The sequence below is a fragment of the Lissotriton helveticus genome, chromosome 2_1, assembly GCF_964261635.1.
Source record: "Lissotriton helveticus chromosome 2_1, aLisHel1.1, whole genome shotgun sequence".
NCBI classification, from domain to species: domain Eukaryota; kingdom Metazoa; phylum Chordata; class Amphibia; order Caudata; family Salamandridae; genus Lissotriton; species Lissotriton helveticus.
The window spans coordinates 1,116,474,372-1,116,495,833 of record NC_136059.1 but is presented as its reverse complement, the minus strand read 5'-3'; the positions used below and the strand labels follow the sequence as shown (position 1 = coordinate 1,116,495,833).

The 21,462-nt window shown below is 45.3% G+C and overlaps 1 protein-coding gene across 1 annotated transcript in view; it reads left to right on the top strand.

Moving 5' to 3' along the window:
- Window positions 1–21,462, top strand: part of MYOZ2 (myozenin 2) — a 215,133-nt gene that overhangs the window by 95,438 nt on the left and 98,233 nt on the right. Inside the window, exons 4-5 of the mRNA XM_078675937.1 lie at window positions 4,688–4,817; window positions 14,064–14,244. Coding sequence (XP_078532063.1) covers window positions 4,688–4,817; window positions 14,064–14,244 — 311 coding nt within the window. The remainder of the gene's footprint in view (window positions 1–4,687; window positions 4,818–14,063; window positions 14,245–21,462) is intronic.

Below are 21,462 nucleotides of genomic sequence, written 5' to 3'. Positions count from 1 at the left end.
TCAAGGTTTTGTGTCACCCTAGCAGAAGGATAACATAAATCCTAAGTGAGATTTATCTTGGGTGGACCTGCATGGCTTGATAAATCTAGAATAGCGCAAGCCAGCGCAAATTGCTGCCTTGCGTGACTCTGTGGCAGAGAGGCGTTCCATGGGTGGAGCGTGGGTGTTCCCACAAATCCACTCATGAATTTTGGCACAGTCCCAGATTTACCCTTAGTGGTAGATCTGGGAATGCTTCAAATTGCTATGCCTCCCCAGGTGAGTTGTAATGAGGGGCAATATCTTTGTTTCTCTTTGTTTTTTCCTCTTTTTATGTGTTGCATTTTGCAGCACCCAAAGAAAGAGGAAAATGCATCCCAGGATTATTTTTTGCGGGAATGTCTCCCTTCCTGCACAAAAACAATCCTGCCTACAACGCATGCACCCTTGCAATATGACGCAAGAGTAACTGCATCGGTGCGAGGCAACCCGAAGTGCACCAGCGTTTAAAAAGTACAGGAAAGAGCTGTTTTATGGGAAATAAGGTGCATTCTTGCCCTTTACATTTCACGCAGCACAGCAAGGTGGCTTACTGTGTTGGGCTGCGTGAAAGATGATAAATCTGCCCCACCATCCTAATTAAAAATAATTCAATGCTCATCAACAAGCCTTCAAATAAAGCATTTATATTCAAAAGACATTAGAAAGGCATCAACGGCTTTCTTTTATACTTCCCCAGCCTCTAATGCTGTCATTAAACCAACCACAAGGGATCCCTCCAATCCTCAGTTGAAGAGCCAAAGCTGTTGCTCTGGAAATGCTTAGAAACACTATAATCGTTTCCTGGGGTCATGTTGTATAGGGTTACTTTTAATAAATTATTTCTGGGGGACTGCTGCACTCCCTGCAGCCCCCAACAACTCTCTTGTAGCATGTTGGTGGTGCCCCTGCCCAGACTGAAGCACCACAAGGCAGGACAAAATATGCAAATTAGGTCACAAACGTTATTATGGGGCACACCTTGCATGGAGCAGTAAATAAACGAGCAGCTTTGGCTGTTTTTTTACTGCATTTAATGCATCCTTATGCAGCATTAATTTTTTGAGTGCCCCGGTCCCACCCGAGAATACCTACAGCTTGCTGTTGCATTGGGGGTCCACACAAGAGCCTCAAAGTCTGCAGCCATGCCAGCACCCCACACACAGCTCCATTTCTCTGGGGCCATGCAGGTTCCAGCAACATTCCCTTTGTGCTTCCACCGGTTGGGATCAGTCTTTTCTCCTGGCTCCCAATGGCAGGAGCAAAACATTCTTCACCTGCTCACCCGCTCGAACTGAGGACGGACAAGGCACTGGAAACTCCACTCTGTCACAGGGGATGCGGTCCCTGTGACAGTGTTGTGTCAGGCCCTGGGGGATGGGGTCCCTGGGTCATAAGTTGGCACAGGCAAGTGAGACTCACGCCCCTCTCCTCTGGCAATAAAGAAATGGGTGTGGACCCCTGGGCCCTGGCATTTCCTAGGGGATATTAAATCAAATTTAGGGCCCTCCATTATTTTTTTGGTCCCACAGTTCAAACTGATTTTTTTATTTTTTACATATTGGCCAGGAGGAGTCACAGGTCCCTACCCTGCCCCCTTATGTCCTTTAAAAAAATACTTTCAGGACAGGGGACCAAGTCTCTGAGTCCTCTAATGGCCACGGTAACATTTCTGATAATGTTTTGGCTACCCAACCAGTGTGCTCACTCCAAAAAAAGCCCCCTCAGCCAATCAGAAGGTGTACATTTTTGAACTGCAACCCAAATGTCAATATATCAATAATGTTTTAACCTTAAGCAATCCAAAATTACCAAAGTGATATACACAAAATTGCAAAATCACGCTTTCTGGGTAAAGATCTAGCTTTTTCCAAATTTGCCCTAATTCCGTTCACCTGTTTTGGCTGTAGTGCTGTCTAAATATCCCTTTGGAATAGTACCCCCACACCTTTTCCTTAACTCCCAAGAGTACCTGGTTTAACAAATTGTTGATATAAAAAATAATGATCCTTTACTAAGATTTAGGTAAACACTTAAATGAAGTTCATTTGTTATTCGGTTATGCAATTAAATTCGCATGCATTGATTCAATCAAGACAGTGGGAGAGATGTATTCATAAGTAGTCAATAACCAAAAAGTTTGACACAATTGACTTGGAAAAGCCAGGAAATTAAAGAAGCAATCAAAGTATAACCACACTATGTATTTTTGTTATATCAAAAATTCACTTATTTATTTACAATTCGATAAAACAGTTGTCTAAACGGCGCAATAGACTATCAAGTGTATAGTCAGTGAGGAAGAAAAGGGGTGCTCAAGTGATAAGGAAGGTGAAGAAAAAGACAATGGTGATAAACAGTTATATTATTTACACAATACAAAGCGGGATAGCCTCCGCTATCATATGGGCCTGTCCCCTATAAATGTCAATTGGGGGGGGGGAAAGAAAACCTCAAAATTAGGAGGGATACAGGCAAATCAATTGGTAAGCGTCGACGTTTCGACCCTGGTGCTCTTGGGATATTGAGGACCTTGGCTGCGGGTCTTCTTCAGGACTGTGAGGGGGGGAAATGGGGGGGCGGCGGTGTGGCTGGGCCGTTGTCCAACAGATCGTCTGGATTTTACACCAGTGGAGTTGTTCAAGTATGGACCTCTGTCCGCGCTTCTAATCGATAGGTCACCTAGTGTCTTGTGGTGGTCAGATGATATATTGACCCTCTATCAGGCTGGTATTCTCAGTGAGGCCTTGTGGTGGTCAGATGATATATTGACTCTCTAGCAGGCTGGTATTCTCAGTGGGGCCGCTAAAAAGAAATTCTGGCGCGGTCCTACCGGTGCCCCCTCGGGCGTTCCGGTGTTCTGGTGTCTGGGTATATCAGGGACGATAATGTTCGCCCTTATTCCGTTGTGTAATAGCTCTGGCGGGTACTCACGTCACCTCGGGAAATCGTTTTAATTGGGCCGGGTACCGCAGGAGTGCTTTTACCACAGGACAGCTTCAGTCGGCGTTTGTCCGGACAAACGCCGACTGAAGCTGTCCTGTGGTAAAAGCACTCCTGCGGTACCCGGCCCAATTAAAACGATTTCCCGAGGTGACGTGAGTACCCGCCAGAGATATTACACAACGGAATAAGGGCGAACATTATCGTCCCTGATATACCCAGACACCAGAACACCGGAACGCCCGAGGGGGCACCGGTAGGACCGCGCCAGAATTTCTTTTTAGCGGCCCCACTGAGAATACCAGCCTGATAGAGAGTCAATATATCATCTGACCACCACAAGGCCTCACTGAGAATACCAGCCTGATAGAGGGTCAATATATCATCTGACCACCACAAGACACTAGGTGACCTATCCATTATAAGCGCGGACGGAGGTCCATACTCGAACAACTCCACTGGTGTAAAATCCAGACGATCTGTTGGACAACGGCCCAGCCACACCGCCGCCCCCCCCTTTTCCCCCCTCACAGTCCTGAAGAAGACCCGCAGCCGAGGTCCTCAAAATCCCAAGTGCACCAGGGTCGAAACGTCGACGCTTACCAATTGATTTGCCTGTATCCCTCCTAATTTTGAGGTTTTCTTTCCCCCCCCCCCCCAATTGACATTTATAGGGGACAGGCCCATATGATAGCGGAGGCTATCCCGCTTTGTATTGTGTAAATAATATAACTGTTTATCACCATTGTCTTTTTCTTCACCTTCCTTATCACTTGAGCACCCCTTTTCTTCCTCACTGACTATACACTTGATAGTCTATTGCGCCGTTTAGACAACTGTTTTATCGAATTGTAAATAAATAAGTGAATTTTTGATATAACAAAAATACATAGTGTGGTTATACTTTGATTGCTTCTTTAATTTCCTGGCTTTTCCAAGTCAATTGTGTCAAACTTTTTGGTTATTGACTACTTATGAATACATCTCTCCCACTGTCTTGATTGAATCAATGCATGCGAATTTAATTGCATAACCGAATAACAAATGAACTTCATTTAAGTGTTTACCTAAATCTTAGTCAAGGATCATTATTTTTTATATTATCCATACCCAGGTCCTTTGATTTTGTGGGTGAACCCCATTGATTGAATGGTTAACAAATTGTTGGCTCATATTTTCCCATCAGTCCTATTTCAGAAGAAAAAAAAAATTTATCCTAAAGAAGACTTCATCTGAACCAAATTGACTGTCATATATTGTGAGATTTTAGAGCTGATTTAATTTCCAGTTAGAGTAATCTCATGACTCATAATCTACAAATATCTAAATCCAGAGTCTGTGCTAGATAGGATGATGGCTGGTTACTTTAAATGGGCCACCACAGAAGGAAAACAAAACTCTTACCCAGCCTTGCAGCACTCCACCATACACACATAGTGCAACCCCATAGTCACCATCTCATTCCTTCATCGCCTACATCTCCATTGGTAGCAGGTACCATTCTAGGTCGATGGAGGCTTCTCTAATGGAGCCCTGGCCCTATCTTGATGGACTAGGAGAGTAGTAAACATAAATATTTCCTAGTAAGAGGCTTCTTATAGAAGTGCAAGCCAGGTCTATTGTTGTACTTATGGCACTAATACTCAAGTGTAAAAATTGACTTGATTTATATCTTCCGTTTTCTCAAATGTGAATACTCCATTCATGTCTTGTTTTCTCTACATAGAATATTGGAGGCACACAGGATGGAACAATGGCAAATGCATTTCTGGAAGCTGGCCAGCAACAGGCACCCCTGACACCTCCCAACACACCTGATCATCGGAGTCCATCTAATCCACACAACATTGCGCCTGGTAAGGCTCGTCAATACACAAGGAGCTGTTGAATGACTGCCACTGATATCAATCTGACAATGCATGGTGGTACTTGAGACATCTGATGTGGGAAGAATGTGTGATATTTTGTAGACACATTCATCGTCACAATATTATAATTAAAGAATATCTCTGCCTCTTTTGGCCGGGTCACAATAACATTTTTTGAGGTTTTCTCAGTTGCCCACAAACTACAACCTTGATACCAGCACTCACTGTAGTTTCTACATATTCGCTGAAAAGTGTGTGTGTGTGTGTGTGTGTGTGTGTGTTAGCTACTGGTAAACAACATAGGCAATTTTGAGGAACGCAAAAACGCAACAGTGGTACCATCATCATTGTGAACATTTAAAAGGCATAAGAATATGGAGACAACATTTTGAAACTGTCAGTACCATAGCAGGTAACAAGTAAGGCTTGAAATACAGATATCGCAATAAGAATAAGAACAACATTCACAGTCCAATCAGAGTTGCAGCAAATGAGCACTCCCTCTTCCCTATTCTTGTCACAGCCCTGATGTAAATGGCTGGGCTCCACCCTTAAGTAAGGCTATCATAGTTGCCACCTTTAAATACATGAAAAAGATTATTCCAGGTTTGCTATGGTAGCCAGAAGCAACATTGGGCCACAGTAGTAGCCATCCTAGTCCCGTGCTTGGCCCCTATAAGTACTGGGGCAATTGTGCAGGTGCCGTCCATGCCGTGATGGCCCAGGATCACTGGCGGAGTTAAATCTGGGTGGAAGAAGAGCGGAATCCCCAGATGCAAGCCCTGTTTATGAGGATCACCTACAGGCATCTTCCGGATTGCTTTTACCCCTCCCCCTTACAGGGGAAAGGCACCACCAGCTTGTTCCCTTTTTGTCGCCGATGCTGCCGTACCCTTTCATTTGTATTTGTCCCACATCAGGCCACAAGAAGGTAACGTGGCCAAGCGGAGAGAGAGTGGAGAGAGCAGCAACCCACTGCAACACCCATTGCTTTTTGACACTGCCCCAGATTTACAAAGATCTGTAAATCTGAGGCGGCGCTAAAAACTAATGCCTTTCAAAAGGAGGCAATATTGTGGTGCATTGAGGAGAAATAATTGTATTTTTCGTGTTTTGCTCTTTCTATGTGTGCTGCTTTCTGCAGCACATAGAAGGAACAAAACACCATTAATGATTGTTTTTGTGCAGGAAGGTGTCCCTTCCTGCACATGAACAATCATCCCTCCAACGAGGGCACCCCCCTTTCACCATGGTGCTAGGGTGGCTGCGCTGGCGCTAGGCAGCTGTTTTAGCACTGGCACAGAGGAAAGCACGGGTGCGCCATATTTTTCTATTCTTGTGTTTTTAAATGACCTAGCTCGGCGCAGCTCATTTGCTTGCAGCGGCACGCTGCGCCATTTCATTGTAAGTATCCCCCATTGACTCCAAAAGGCTTAAATGATACAAGATGTAATTTTACTGTTAAATTTAAAAGAGACTTTTTGGATTTAACATGTTAAATACATTGGCTTCAAGAGGCTTAAAGGAAACTGAAAATCAAAAATCATTTAACTGTGAAGATGAAAATGTATTAGTACATTACATAAATTGGTTCCAAAAGACTTCAATGCAACAGAAAACCTGATGTTTTGCTTTTAAATGTTTCACTTATAGGGAGGAGCTACGCGGGCATCCAAGATGGTCGCGTGAGCAGACGGCTCCCGAGACCCGTGCCGCCCTTTCGCAAATATCCTTAACATATCCTTCTTCTGAATATGGGCTTTTGAAGATTGACTCTTGCAGACCTCAACATCCTTTTCGGAATTGAATTTGGACGTCGGGAGCTGTTTTTACACCGACTTCAACTTTTTCGGTCTGCCCCGGACGGAGCCGGGGGGCTCTGCTGCTTCACAGGCCGGGGAGTAGTTGAACAACAACGGCCGGAGGGATTTCTCCCCAGTCGGCCTCATCCTAACTTTCGGTTTAGCTTTCTACTCCGAGCTCCTAGTGACTGGCACTCTACCAGATCCACTCCTGATTCAGCGCGGCTTTGCCCTGCTCCCGAGCTCTGCCCCTCCTGAGCGTTTTGGCCTCCTGCTCTATTGACGTTTCCTCCTTTTTTTGCCTATTTCTTGTCTTCCCTGGCCCCAGCAAGATCGGCCATTTTCACCAGGTCTAGAAGGCCCCTTTGGGGCACAGCTTCTAATATGGCCACCAAACCCGAAATCGAGAGGCGCAAGGCGAAGACGCCGATTCGCGGGGGACATACCCAGACCAATGTCATGGACCGCTACACCCAACCGATGGGATCCCCCGGCGGTACCGGACGTGCTCTTGATGACCCCAAGGCAGACTCGACCGCGCCTTCGGAGGTCTCTCTCCAAGATGTCATGAGCGCCATCACTGGTATGCAGGCCTCTATGGGACAGCAATACGAGGCTCTCGCTTCCAAAATCGACACTGTGGCCGTGGATGTCACGCTGATTAGAGCAGATCTGGCCAAAACTAATGAGAGGGTAAAGGCGTTGGATCTTAAGACCTCCAGCCTGATCACTGATGTTACGGACGCACAGACCGAGATCGGCAACTTGAGATCATCACAAGACCTGATGGCTCGTCGGCTTGAGGAACATGAAAACAGGGCCAGGCGTAATAACGTTCGCCTCATTGGTGTACCGGAAAATCCCGAGAACTCTGCGGTCGACCTCCTCGTAGAGGACCTGGTCCTAAATCATCTCGCTCCTGCCGGACTCAGCAAATTCTTTGCGGTCGAGCGTGAATACCGTTTCCCGGGCGGGAAAGTGAAGCCGGGTGCCCCCCCGAGACCAATTATTGCCAGGCTTTTTCATTTTCGAGATAGAGACGCTATTCTCCAAGCCTCTCGGGAACATGGCCCCTTGAAGTTCGATAATACCACCGTGAACTTTTATCCGGACTTTACTCCTCAGGTCCAAAGACAAAGACTAGGGTTTCAAGGGGTGAAGAAGTGACTGCGAGACCTGGGCCTCAAGTACGCCATGTTGTTTCCGGCCCGGCTGCGGATCGAATATGAAGAACAAACCTTCTTCTTTGACTGTCCGGACAGTGTCAGTGACTGGCTTGATTCCTTGCCGAAAAGGGATGATCGAACTGAGCACCCCGGTGGCGCCGAGAGGGGCACACCGGATCAAGAGTGACATTATGGTTCCCGACGTCCGATTTTTTAAATCATTTGTCAGCTGAGTTTTGTTATTTGTTCTTTTCATTATTGTTTTTGTTGTGCCCAAGGGTGGCGGGGTGTAGGGGACTCTTCCTCCTCCTGGGTTTCTTTGTGTAGACTAGTTTTCATGATTGGGCGACAGGCACACTGCAAGTTGGGGTGGCTTTTAGTTCATATGCAGGGGTGCTGGGTGGGGGGTGTTGTAACGGGTTTTTGTTGGGGGGTGGGGGAGGAGTGTTTGTTTGTTTGTTTTCTTCACATGGCATCGTATTGTCTGCTTAGCTCCTTTACATGTAGGGCTTCATGGGGGTGGGGCTCTGGTCCTTTCTCGGGATGGGGGGTAGTGAGTTGAGACTGCTATCCTGGAATGTCAATGGTCTGGGGGACAGAATAAAACGAGGGGTAGTGCTGCAGTTCCTTCGACGCCATTCCCCTGATATCGTCCTACTGCAAGAAACACATTTAATTGGCAACGCTTGAATAGACGTGGGTATCGGCTAGTCGCCCATGCCGGATTTACCTCTGGCTCCAGAGGGGTGGGCATTCTGCTCAGGTCCTCTCTCCCCCTCGAAATTGACGAGATAATTCTCGATGACAGGGGTCGCTATGCTGCGCTATCTGGGAGATGGGAGGGTAAGACACTTTCCGTAGTCACCGCATATGTCCCTCCGGGCCTACAGGCCACCACCTTTGCTGACCTCGGGCGGCTTTTACTGGGGCTTCCTGAAAGTTTTTTGATTCTTGGCGGGGATTTTAACTCGGTGGTTTCTGGCACTTCTGATCGTTTCCCCCCCAGGGACTTGCCTAGATCGCAAATGTGGCTTAGTGAGCTGCTTGAAACATTTGGGCTAACGGATGGATGGAGACTCATGCATCCTACACAGTTACAATATATGTTCCATTCCGGGGCCCATGGTAGCCTTTCCAGACTAGACTATTTCTTCATGCCTGCAGCGCAGTCGTCTTCCATCAGGGAGATCCGTCACCTTCCCAGGGGCATTTCTGATCATTCCCCCCTGTGGTTCTGTGTTGAGGCCGGAGTGGGTAGCGAAGGTAGAGTGGCTCCCATAAATCCATGGTACTTTCGGAATCCTAAGACCCGCTCCGAGCTGGTAAAGGCTATTGACTGTTATTTTACTGAAAATGTGGGGTCTGTTTCTTCTTCCATCTCATTGTGGGAGGCTTTCAAGACTGTTATTCGTGGGCATTCCTTGTCATTGATTGCTGCTGCCAAAAAGGCTAAATATGAAGAACTTGTACGCCTCGAATCCAAAATAACTGTGCTTGAGAGTGATCTTGATGGTGATGTTACCCGCACTACCCTGCATTCCCTTAGCTTGAAACAGGCCGATTATAGAGCCCTTGTTACTGATGCCGCGAAAGTCATGAATAGAGAGCAGCAAGGTAAAATGTATGATGTGGGTGACAAAGCGGGTAAGCTGATTGCATGGTTGGATAAGAAAGAGAGAGTGAATCGGGTCGTGCCTGTGATTGAGAGGTCGACTGGTGAACGTGTTTCTGACCCGGCTGGGATTGTTGGGTGTTTTGTGGATCATTTTCAGACTGTGTATGCCTCGGTCAGCGACAAAGACGAACATGACTCGCGACTGTTGTTGCACGATATTGCCCTGCCCTGCCTCTCTGATGAGGATAGGGCTTTAATGGATGAGCCTATTACGGTAGATGAGGTCGCAGTCGCTATCCGTGCCCTCCAGTCCGGTAAGGCCATGGGCCCTAACGGTTTGCCCATCGAGCTCTATAAGCTACGACCTGACAAAATGGCGCCTCACTTAAGGGACATGTTCCTCGAGGCTTTCGATTCTGGTGTCCTTCCCATCGATCAGCGCCTGGCTACCATCGTTGTCATTCACAAGGAGGGTAAACCACGTGAGCGTTGTGCTTCGTATAGGCCCATTTCATTACTCAATGCCGAACCCAAAATACTTGCTAAATTGTTAGCTAATCGATTGATCAAGGTGATTGGTGACTTGATTCATCCGGATCAATCTGGTTTTATTCCGCACCGGAACACCGCCCTTAATCTTCGGAGGCTCCATGGAGTTCTCGCGAGAGCTGGGACTCTAACTGAGCCGGCCATTTTGGCTTCCCTTGACGCCACTATGGCTTTCGATACCATAGAATGGCCTTATCTTTGGGCTGCGCTCACTAAGTTTGGGTTCGGTCCGGCATTTATTGCCTGGGTGAAGCTTCTCTATGAAAGACCGCGGGCCCAGGTGGTTGTGAACGGGAGGGTTTCCAGAACTTTCACGCTCGGGCGAGGCACCCGGCAAAGCTGCCCATTGTCCCCGTTGCTCTTTGCCCTTGCATTGGAACCGTTGGCTGAGTGGCTTCGTTGGGAGCCCTCGCTGAAAGGCATTCGATGGGCTCACGACTTTGAAGACCAGATCTCGCTATACGCGGACGATATCCTCCTTTACCTCACGTCCCCTCAGAAGTCCCTTAATGTGCTTTTTGATGTTCTGACCTCCTTCGGGAAGAACTCGGGTCTCGTCATCAATTGGACCAAGTCATGTGTCTATGTTTTGGCTGGAGATCTCCCTCCGTTGCCCCGTAGATTTCCAATTCAGTTGGCTACGTCCGGCTTTAAGTATCTGGGGATTTATGTTTCCCTGGATCCCGCCGTTCGTTACAACCGTAACCTTCGAGCCCCCCTTCAGCGGCTCAGGCTTGACGTTGTACAATGGCGCCGGCTGCCTCTGTCTCCCTTGGGACGTGCGGCTCTTTTCAAGATGATGTCGCTCCCCAGATTTCTATATGCACTCCAGAACTCCTTTGACCCTATTCCTCCTGGTTACTTCCGTGAAGTGGAGGGCCTTCAGAGACGGCTGATTTGGGACGGGCGTGCGCGCATTGCCCTCTCCAAACTCACTCTTCCATGGTATGATGGAGGCATTGCCCTCCCGGATATCAGACGCTATTATTGGGCCCCATAGCTGAGTGCAGTTAATCACGCAACTTATGCCCCCGGTCCAACACCAGCCTTTGCAATGGATAAACATCTTTTGCCAGGTGGGAATTTCAACAGGGCGTTATACTCTAAGGGACCCTATAAAACTCTTGCTGGACCCACTAAAATAGCTGTGAGAGTGTGGCGTGATGCGACTGCTGCTCTGGGATGGTGTGATAGATTGACTCGCGCAACCCCGTTCTATGATTCGGATGGTTTGGGCAATTTGTGGAAGACGAAAGGGTTTGATAAATGGGCATGATCGGTATAAGTAAGGTTGATGATCTTTGGTCAAAGGGAAATGTTAAGACTTTTGAGGCGCTTAAGATTGAACATGAGCTTGACGATAAGGAATTATTTTGGTACGTTCAGGTACGGCACGCCTTGTTGTCTGTCTTCCCCAAGGGGATGGAGATTCCTGAGTCCTCGCCTCTCGAGGACCGTGTCCTTGATGGCCACGTACCTGACAGCACAATTTAACTGATTTATAAAAAGCTCATCAACAACAGAGTTGACTTGCTTGTGCGCCTCAGGGCCTCATGGACTGCTGACGGTTTGGAGTTGGACGATGAGGACTGGCAAACTGCCGTGTCCTCTCCTAAGGAGGTGGCCATCCCTGCCCGCCTTCGGTTCGTCCAGCTCAAGATCCTTCATCGTGTGTATGTTACTGGTCCGCGTCTGGTACGGATGGGGTACTCTGTGGATGGTCTGTGTAAACGCGGGTGCGGTATGAGTGTTACCTTCCTCCATATACTGTGGGAATGCCCTGAGGTGGCTGCGTTTTGGTCCTGAATACATGCCACCATGGAACGGGTTACGGAGGTTTCACTCCTACCAGATGCCAGACGCTGTCTCCTTAATGTATGGGAGCCGAATGATTACAACACGGCACAGATCTGTTGGGCGACCCTTGGTAACATGATCGTGAAAAGGGACATTGCGCAGTTATGGGGTTCCCACAGACCGCCCACAATATCGGCTTGGAAGGAAAACATGGACTGGTGCATGTTCAGAGAAAAGACGGTGTATTTATCACAGGGTAGACCCAAGAAATGGAGCAGAATTTGGTCCCAGTGGAATACTTATCGTGGGAATGTATGTACTCCCCCTCAGGACTTTAACATCCCCTTATCTCCCTAGATGGCATTCCAAGTCTTCATACGTTAACTGTACATTCTGCGCGGTTTCCTCGCTGCCCCCCGTCCCCCCGTAATTGATGTTTAATGTATTGTATGCTTATGTTATGGAACTAATCCCCGTGACCTCATGTTTCCCGAAAGTGACTCTCGCCTTGTGAAGTGTATTAAGTTTTTGTTTTTTGATTTTCAATCCAAAATAAAAAAAATTATAAAAAAAAAAAAATGTTTCACTTATAAATTCAGAAATCAGTAATGTATGATTGACCAAAAGTACAGGGTCAGAACGCTACATAGAAGATGAAATGTTTTATTATAAGTTGCATTTCTGGCCTAAATTTACCATTGACCATGAAAAAGATGGATTCCCACTAAGTAAATCGACAATAAGCACAATATACGTTCACGTATTTAAAAGAATGATGTTCACTAAAAAAATCGATAATACGTTCAATAAAAGTTCATTCATTTGAAAAAGGTTACTTTCTATAAAACATTATGCATACACTTCACTCGATATGGCTCTTTCAGACAGTAGAAGAATAATCAAAAAGTATTTTCATATGCTTCAAATTGCCAGTTTTTCGATATTATGTTTGTTGAACATATAAGAAATACTGTAGCAGAGGGCTGTCTTTAAGGTAATACAATGACATTTAAGCAATGCAGATTCTAGGTTAAGTAAGATACATGAGAAAAAAATTGAAATATAAGTCCAGCTTTGGCTCAAAATTTACATATTCGCAAAGATGATGCTGTCTTAAAGTCTTGAGGGAAAGGACTTTCATAGCACTGGTAGAATGGTGTGTGCCTGATGGGATTATTGTTATGGAGGTAATCTTTTAACCCCTTCCCTGCTGCCGTCAGACGTCGCGCGAGCTACCTCCATGGTGCTGCGCACGTCCAACAGCCGACGCGGCCCCGCCCACCCTTTACAACGCCCGCACCGCGACGGAAAAAAACGCCGCGGTTAAGGCGTTAAACATTTCATATTTTATTGGCTACATTTGTGGTAGCATTGAACGCTTTGAGTGAAATTATTGTTTCTTGTGTGTAAACTGCCATATATGAAGGTGCTTTGCCTTCTTGTTTTGTTGCCAATTTCTAAGCTAATTTATTGACCATTTAATTTGAGGACTGTACATGAAGGAGATCTAGTTCTCCAAACTGCATTGAAAATGTCCATAAAGTATGACTTATTTCACAAAGATCTTTGAACAAAGGTAAAATTGAAAAAACAAGGTTTCCCAAAAGAAGAATTGCTCAGAGAGTGTATTCAAACCAGTCCTATTTGAGGCTTCCAAAGCTAAAAGAAGGGCTTGGGCGGCAGGTAATAGTCATTTTAAAAAATATATATTTTTATTGAAAGAAACACAAAATAACGATACAACAAGGTAATAGTCATGTTTAATGTACATTGAATGAATAATTACCTGTTGTTGCGGTCATCTCAAAATTTGCCAGACAGCGCCACCTCGAGGCAAACTGTCACAAGGGCCAGTGTTGACAATTAAGTGGCGGTGCCAAGCACCTGAAACCACTGGCTCAAATTAAGCACTGATATATACCAACAGGTACATGGACAAGTAGCATTCTAGCTAGTTTTAATAACTCTCCAGTTATGATATGTGTAAATTCCCACATAGCAAGGAAAGGAATGGTTTGGCAAGCCGCTGGAACTTACTGTCAGGCAAAATGTGTTAATAAGTGAGTGCGGAAAACAGTAGCCTCTGCAGGGCAGTCCGGATTCAACAGACCGCAGTGCATTGATTGCACTGTTCAACCACCATGACTAAGTATCGAACTACGTCCTGTTTTCAGAAGGTCACTGATGCAAGCCAGCACGTCCAGTTCCTGTCCAAACAATGTTATGTAAAAGTGCCCATAATTTCCACAATAGAAGTCGTGGTTGGTTTCTCCACTCAGGTATTTACCGTTTTTTAATCTTGCAGGATATTCGGGTCCACTCAAGGAAATTCCTCCTGAGAAATTCAACACAACCTCTGTCCCAAAGTACTACCAGTCACCCTGGCAAGAGGCTATAGGCGATGATCCTGAGCTGCTGGCGGCGTTGTACCCTAAGCTGCCTACTCCTGAGCAGATGCTTTTGGCCGACTACAAGAGTTTTAACAGGTAATCAGTTTCACAATTGAAGTAATATGTATGGGAAACAGTCCAAGAAATAGAGATTAAATCACAATTTCCCTTCAAGTACTGATGTGTTTTGAGAATGTGGGCAATTTGCAATGCCTTCATCTGCTCCACTGTTTCAACACAGGAAGCAGTCAAACTACTACAGGAAGACAATACAGGCAAAACAAGCATTGGCAATGCCAATACGCCTGGCTTTCATATGACAGCACATGCAGCGCAGGCTGAAGAAATATATTTTAGTACAATAGCACATTATAGCCAGACCTATTGGCTTTTCCAAGGCTTCGTAGTGGTTGTAGTGATGATGGTGGTGGTGGAGGTGGTATGGTGCTGGTGGTGATGATATTGCTTGTGGTGATATTGTTGGCGGAATGCTATTGGTGGAGATGGTGATATTCATGTTGGTGGTATTGGGGGTAGCCATGATGGTGGTTTTGATATTGCTGGTGGTGTAGTATTATTGGTACTGATGGTGGTGTTCCATAGGTGGTGATATTATTGGTGGGGGTATTTGTATTGGGGGTATTGGTGAAGGTGGTATTGCTGGTAGTATGAGTAATAATGATATTAGTGATGGCTGTGTATTGCAGGTGGTTTTAGTGGTATTTTTACTCATGGTATTTGTATTGATGGTGTTGGTGGTATTGAATGCATCAGATAAAGAGCTGAATGCGACAAAGTATGAAGGTCAGTTTTTCTTCCAAGATGTGACATAGTCCCTCTTTTATTGAAATGCGAGCACTCCATAGGGGGACAATCATACACCACCAACCTCTGCATATTTTAAAGAAATGGTAAGAGAAGGTCTGGCAACAGCTAAAGGTTTCTGCAGCCTGACCTAAAACCCAGCTAAGCCCTGACTGAAAGGTCATCGTGAATGTTATCCTCCAAAGATTCCTTGCATGCCCAGAAGTGACATGAAGTGGCATGAGCAGCCGCAGTACATCTGATAAACAAAGCATAAAACAAAATGTTTAGTTGACAGGTTAATGTTCTAATTGACTTGAATTCGCTCTCTCAAGGTACGTTTTTGAGAAAATAAGCCAAGCAGACAAGTCAAGGGAGTGCTTGCTTACACACTGTTCAAAATGGTTTGAAACGTTCCAGTCAGTCGGTGTGTTTACTCTCCATGTACTGCACGCCTCAGCTTAGGTTTAATAAAAGCGCCTTGAGACCCTCACGGGTGAGTAGCACGCTTACAATTCCCTGCTTGATTGATTGAATGATGGTCATGATGAGGCTGAATGTGGTATGCACATGACGGCCTAGAATGTAGGTGGAATGGGAATGCGGAGTGTGTGTGGTTGGTGGGATGTGTTTGGAAGAGTGCAAGTTCAGAGAAGCAGGAGGGCGGTCGTTGTCTGCTACATTTCCTTGTTGCTCTTCAGTTTACTGGTTACTTCAACGAACAGTGCTGCTGATCATGCGCACAGTGGACATTCTCTCATCGTTTCCGTGATGATGATGATGATGATTATGATAAGAGGAAGAAAAAGAAAAACAACCAACTTGATGTTAATACCCTGATTTTTACATAGAACTTCATAACAAACTTCTTCCATTTGCAAGTGCTGAAATGAGAATGAAAGCAAAGCATTTGATCAGGGGAAGGATCATATACAAATATATGTTAACATATGGCTGTGTTTAAGGGAATCCCATCTTTTTTCATAAGCCCCATGGTGTCTATCTGCTTAGCAGCTGGTCTGGGATTCATGAAGGACAAGGAGAGTCACTCACAACAAGCACAGTTTTCTGTATTTTTCCACTATTAAATATATATGCAAACAGGAAATAGATTGTTTTCTGTCTGTATTTATCTGTAAAAATCAGTCAAAACTGAAAATTGGAAGCCTTAATCATGAGTTTATAGGTGAGGTTTTAGGGAGGCAAGGCCCAAGGTGCTTGCTGAAGGATAACACTCTTCCTGCAGTTGGCCGAAACAGTGGATAGTAATGTATTTGCAGACAGTAACAAACATTACAGGGGCGAGATAGTTAAGAGACACCAAAAAATGTCTCTTTGCTTACAGCCATAAAAAAGCCCTTCTTAGCTATCATCCTGATAGACAAGTCTCACATCGTATGATATGGTACAAGAAGACACTGAGCATCATGAAGGGTAGCAGTGAGATGGTGGTAACTTAATAGGTCAAGGAGAAGTAAGTGTGGCACATGATGATCACAGAGCAAGTCTTCAGTTCGGGCCTCACTTACCATCCCATGTTATAGTGACCAATGTCGCATGTCATGATGAATATCCGTCTTCATCCTGTCATCCTATTACAGGCGAAATCCCATCAAAGTCTGCTTTAGGATGGATATGTTTTAAGGTGGACTTGAGCAAGGAGGCATAGCCATCTGTGCTGAACTAAACATAGATAGTGAAAATAAAGCCTGAAATTAATTTGGGCATGAAAAGCCAGATACCACACAGAGAACTGTGAGGATGCCGGACAGAAGCAACAACAGAAGGTAGCAGAGAGTCACAGGAGGTTCAGCAGCAGAGGTTGAGGAACAGAGACTGTCAATGGTTGATTCATAGGCCTTTGTTACGGAAGTAATAGAATTGTATGAACAGGTGTGATGTGGCATTTTCATATGTTTGGTGGGCGAAAGCACAGATCAGCCAGCCTCAGATATCCAATAAAGAGCAAACTACAGACTAGGTGGCTGCATTGCTCATTTGGTGGACTTCAGGACTGCCAGCTCTACTACCTGCTTTACTCAAGGGTCCAATAAAAAAAACTGACTTTGCAGAGATTTGAAAAGGTCCCACTATTTTGGGGAACAGTTCTACCAGTGATTGAGGAGTGAGTGATGTGCAGTCCGATCCCTTCTCGCTGTATAGGCCAGTGCCGTTAGCTCCCGAAACGATAAATCTGCCATAGTCGCTCATGGTGATGATTATGTATATACCAAGCATCATTTTTCAAAGATCAAAAGGATATCAGTAAATATGAAGAACCTGAAAGAATAAAAACTTCAGTACTGGAATGTTTAACACTGTTATAAATTGACCCAATGTTGAACACAGCAGTTTGAGATGAGGGTGCATGATATTCCAAAATTAGCATATGAGATTAAAGGAGGAGCACAGCAATATTTGACTGGAACACTGCCTATAACCAGTGCTGTCATAGCGCTACTTCCCACCTAAGCGCTATGCTTGTGATGTCCCAGAATGTACTGTAAGCATGTGAGATGGTGGTGGGCACTGCCAACAGGAAGAGGGCGGGGAACTTTCGGATATAAATGAGAAGGAGAAACCTGAGTACAGACTGAAAGAATAATATTCAGTGACAACTAACTGAATATCAGGGAGGAAAGAATTATGAATGTGTATCATATAACACCACTATATGTGTTCTACAGCATAATATATAGTTTGAAGCAAGTATAGTTTCTCCACTCTGTCATTGTACTGATAATGATGACTGACAGAGACGTTCATAAACTCTCAGAAAAAAGCATAGCAGTTCAGTTAAAAAAATAATCTAACTCTGGGCCTGGGTGTTTAATAACGTATTTATTATATATCTACGAACAGGCACCCGATCTGATAATCCATTTATCACTGGTACAACGTTATCTCCCCTTCAGGTTTGACCCAGAGATTATAAGAGCCATCACAATTTCATTTTAGCTATAACAGATTCATGGTTATCCAGTTCATTCTAATAGGAATTTCATTTCGAATGTTTATTACACTCATTTAATACACTACTTCTGTTAAGATCAAAAAGTACCAGATTTCAATAAGAAAAGGCTGCCACAGAAGGGCCTCCTCAGAAAAGCTGTCTGAATATCACTTTAGCCTGATGTGTCACTTCTGCCTAAATCCACACACTCACTTACCTCAGGGCTGGCATGCCAGAGAGAATCCCTATAATGCCTTCCTAGCCAAGAGGAGAGGTCAGGATATATGCCAACATTAACAGGCACAGTGGTTATCATAAGCTCAGGATTAGTCATAGCAGAAGTGGCCTTTTAAGGTCTGACATTTAACGGTGTGACTAAAAGGCATTCTATTGGTGACATCCTGGAAAAAGTCTGTTGGCAAGCTGTTCAATATCCCTGCATATAATGCATTGTGATGTAGTGTTCTTTAAAGAAGTGAGGCTTCAACTTTTTCCTAAATTGGAGCAACGTTGGGCAGCCCTGATAGATATGCAGATGATGTTCCAGATCCTAGTGCAACGATGGAAAAGTCCTGTTGTCTTATTTGTTTAGGCTTCTTAGTCTGCAGTCTGATGGTGCCCTTGCTGCAGGTTTTGCAAAAACCACCAGCGATGGTGAGCTTGTCTGCAAGATACGCGGGGGTGCTGGTTGTGATGGCTTTGTAAATGATGCAACTAGTTTTAAGGATGGTGCAGACTGACAAGGGGAAACTAATGGGGTTCTATAAGAGTAGGAGAGATGTGGTCATATTTCTTCCGGCCCTGGATGACGCATGCTGCATGCTGTAGCATACACCTAAGGGGTGCCAGTGTGGAATCGTGGAGACCATAGAGTAGGGCATCACCAACATCCAGATGCGATAGTACAAGGGCTTGAACAGCAGTTTTGAAATCGCTTTCTGGAAGTTTGACTTTCTCTAGAAGAGAGAGCTGGTACCAGGCCATATTTGTTTTTTTGGTAATGTGTTCCTTGAGTAAGAGGTTGGTATTCACTTGAATTAAAGTGATTTGGCATTTGGTGAGAGTTGGTGTTTGAAACAATCAGGGTTCTTGTCATAGAGCCAGGTTTGTACTGTATTTTGTTTGTTGCTCTTGGCAAATTATAGAAATTCTGTTTTGTTTGGGCTGAGCTTCAGGTAGGCTCCGGACATCCGGGGATCGGATGATGTGCAAGCAGTGTTTGAGGTTCTGGATGTCTGAAGCAGAGGAGACTTTCAAATCCCCTCTCACATCTTTCAATATAAACCTTCCCTGCACACCAAGGGGCCAAAAAAGACACTCCACTAGCATGGGGACTAAAAAGAAAATATGAATCCTTTGGCCATGGGGAAATCTCCCAGCAGAGCTGAGGAGCTGAGGGTTCATCCACTGGCACCACTGACACCAACCTCCCTCTTGAGAGTTCCTATGACCCACCTGTCCCCCAGCTCCAGATATCTGCATCAGAACACCCTGTTGCCCATCCTTCCTGATCTCTGGCATAATGGTGATCCTGACAGAATGTGAATCATTCTTGACATATGGTTATTTTTGGCAGATTGTGCATTATGTATATGGCATCATACCCGCCCTGGCATAATGGTGGTAATTTCTGACCTAATGTGGGCATCCATTGTATTATAGTACCAACCTCAGTGCTTAATTTGAGCTGGTTGTTTCCTCTTTTCGGCACCAGCACTAATTGTCAACACCAAGCACTTATGACAATCTGCCACATGGCGGCACTGGTTGTCTAAATTAGAGATGAACACAACAGTTGTTTATTAATTTAATATACATTGAAATTGACTAATACTTGCAGTCTAAGCCAATCTTATAGCGTTGGGGGCCTCAAATTGTTGAATTGTTACACTGGTAGGGTGTGATGTTTAGTAGTTGTTTTCGATTTATCATTGGCGGCGCTGACACAGGTAATGGGTGAAGTGGCCTCCTGACCGGGGCCCTGGCACTTAATTTTTTACAAATTAAGCTCTGGCCAACCTCATGCAAATACTGGTTCTTATAGAATCTTGGCAATTCCTCACTTATTGTGTACATCGACGATAGAATGTTGGTGACCTTTGGCATAATGGTAGTCCTGGCAGTATGGTGGTATGCCCTGGAGTGAAATGAGATTCCCAGTGATTTAAAGGGAAATAAGGAAACAAGCCTTACTTAAGGTCTGTGTCAGTTAATGCCCACAGTAAGGGTTCTAGATAAAATTGTTACAAAAGCTTATATGCATTGCGTCAAAGTACAGAATCTCTGCATGAAAATAAGTCAACTTGGGTCACATACAGAAAGAATAAATGAATAAGAAAGCAACTATCAAAAAGATAAGGTCCATATGAAAGAGGCTTTGGTGGGCTGAGATAGATTCTGAACAGTGATATGAACGCATTGTGGCAGAATTAGTGAATATATACTAACTTCTTGCTACCTCAGGGGGCCTAATGGCTAGAGCGGTCGACCTCGAAGCTGGGGAAGGACGCGGCAGGGATGCTCAACACCCTGTGATTCTGGGCAAATCACTTAACGTCCTTGCGGCTAACAAAATGAATGTGTCTGTCTGTATTGCAACTGGTGCTAATGTAAAGGGCTCTGATACCTTCAGATTGAGTTGGCGCTACACAAAACTCCCAAAAAAAAGTTAAAGAGCTGCCAGCAGGGCTTCATATGGGATGGAAAAACTGTGTGTGGGGGGGGTGTCTCTCAAAGGGGTGTGGCCAATGTAATTAATGGAGTGGCTTAAGCACAGCAGCCAAGAATCACGCATCAGATGGGACACTAAGGCATTTGAGTGTGGTGCCCTGCATCACCGCACTGAAATGCATTGTCACGCATTACAGACTTATAACGCATACCGTCAAGCCGTTCGCGCTGCCTACTATGTTTGCGCTGCCTACTGTGTGAAAATAAAGCTGGAGTGTCTGGCAGCGCTCTGTGTCATGGGTGCGCTACTCCCGCACGCTTGGGGCTCAGCTGGCTGCTACAATGTATCCATGTAGCAGGGGTTTCCTGCCGCGGCCCTGCTCTGACTGACCTGCGTGTGATATAGACAGAGACTTCTTTAGGCGCGCAACAGGGACGTCACCTGACCTGAGTCCTGCTAGTGCTGCAGTTGTTTGTGGGAGGCTACTGGGTGATTGGAGCACATCATGGCAGTACTCCAAGCACCACCATGGTTGCAGTAAATGTTGAATGATGACCGTCACCCCACCGCAAATTGCAGAGGGAGTTATGCTGCCGAGGCCAGGACCGAACTGAGGAGGCGGCCGCCGCACCAGCGCGGTACACCCATTGCAGTGGCTCGGGGACTCGCAAGTGAGTGCTGCAGCCAGCCAAGTGTGTACAGTGTGTGTTAATTTGGTAATTCAAAGATCTGACTGTCGCCACATTGGTTTTGCACTCTCTTCAGTGCTCTTTGGGCAAGATAATACGCAACTTCATGCATATAAACTGACTGCCAATGTATTTGTTTTAAAAAGATGGGTGGCAGTGATTTCATATTGGGCTCCCAAATGCGAGTGTGAATGACA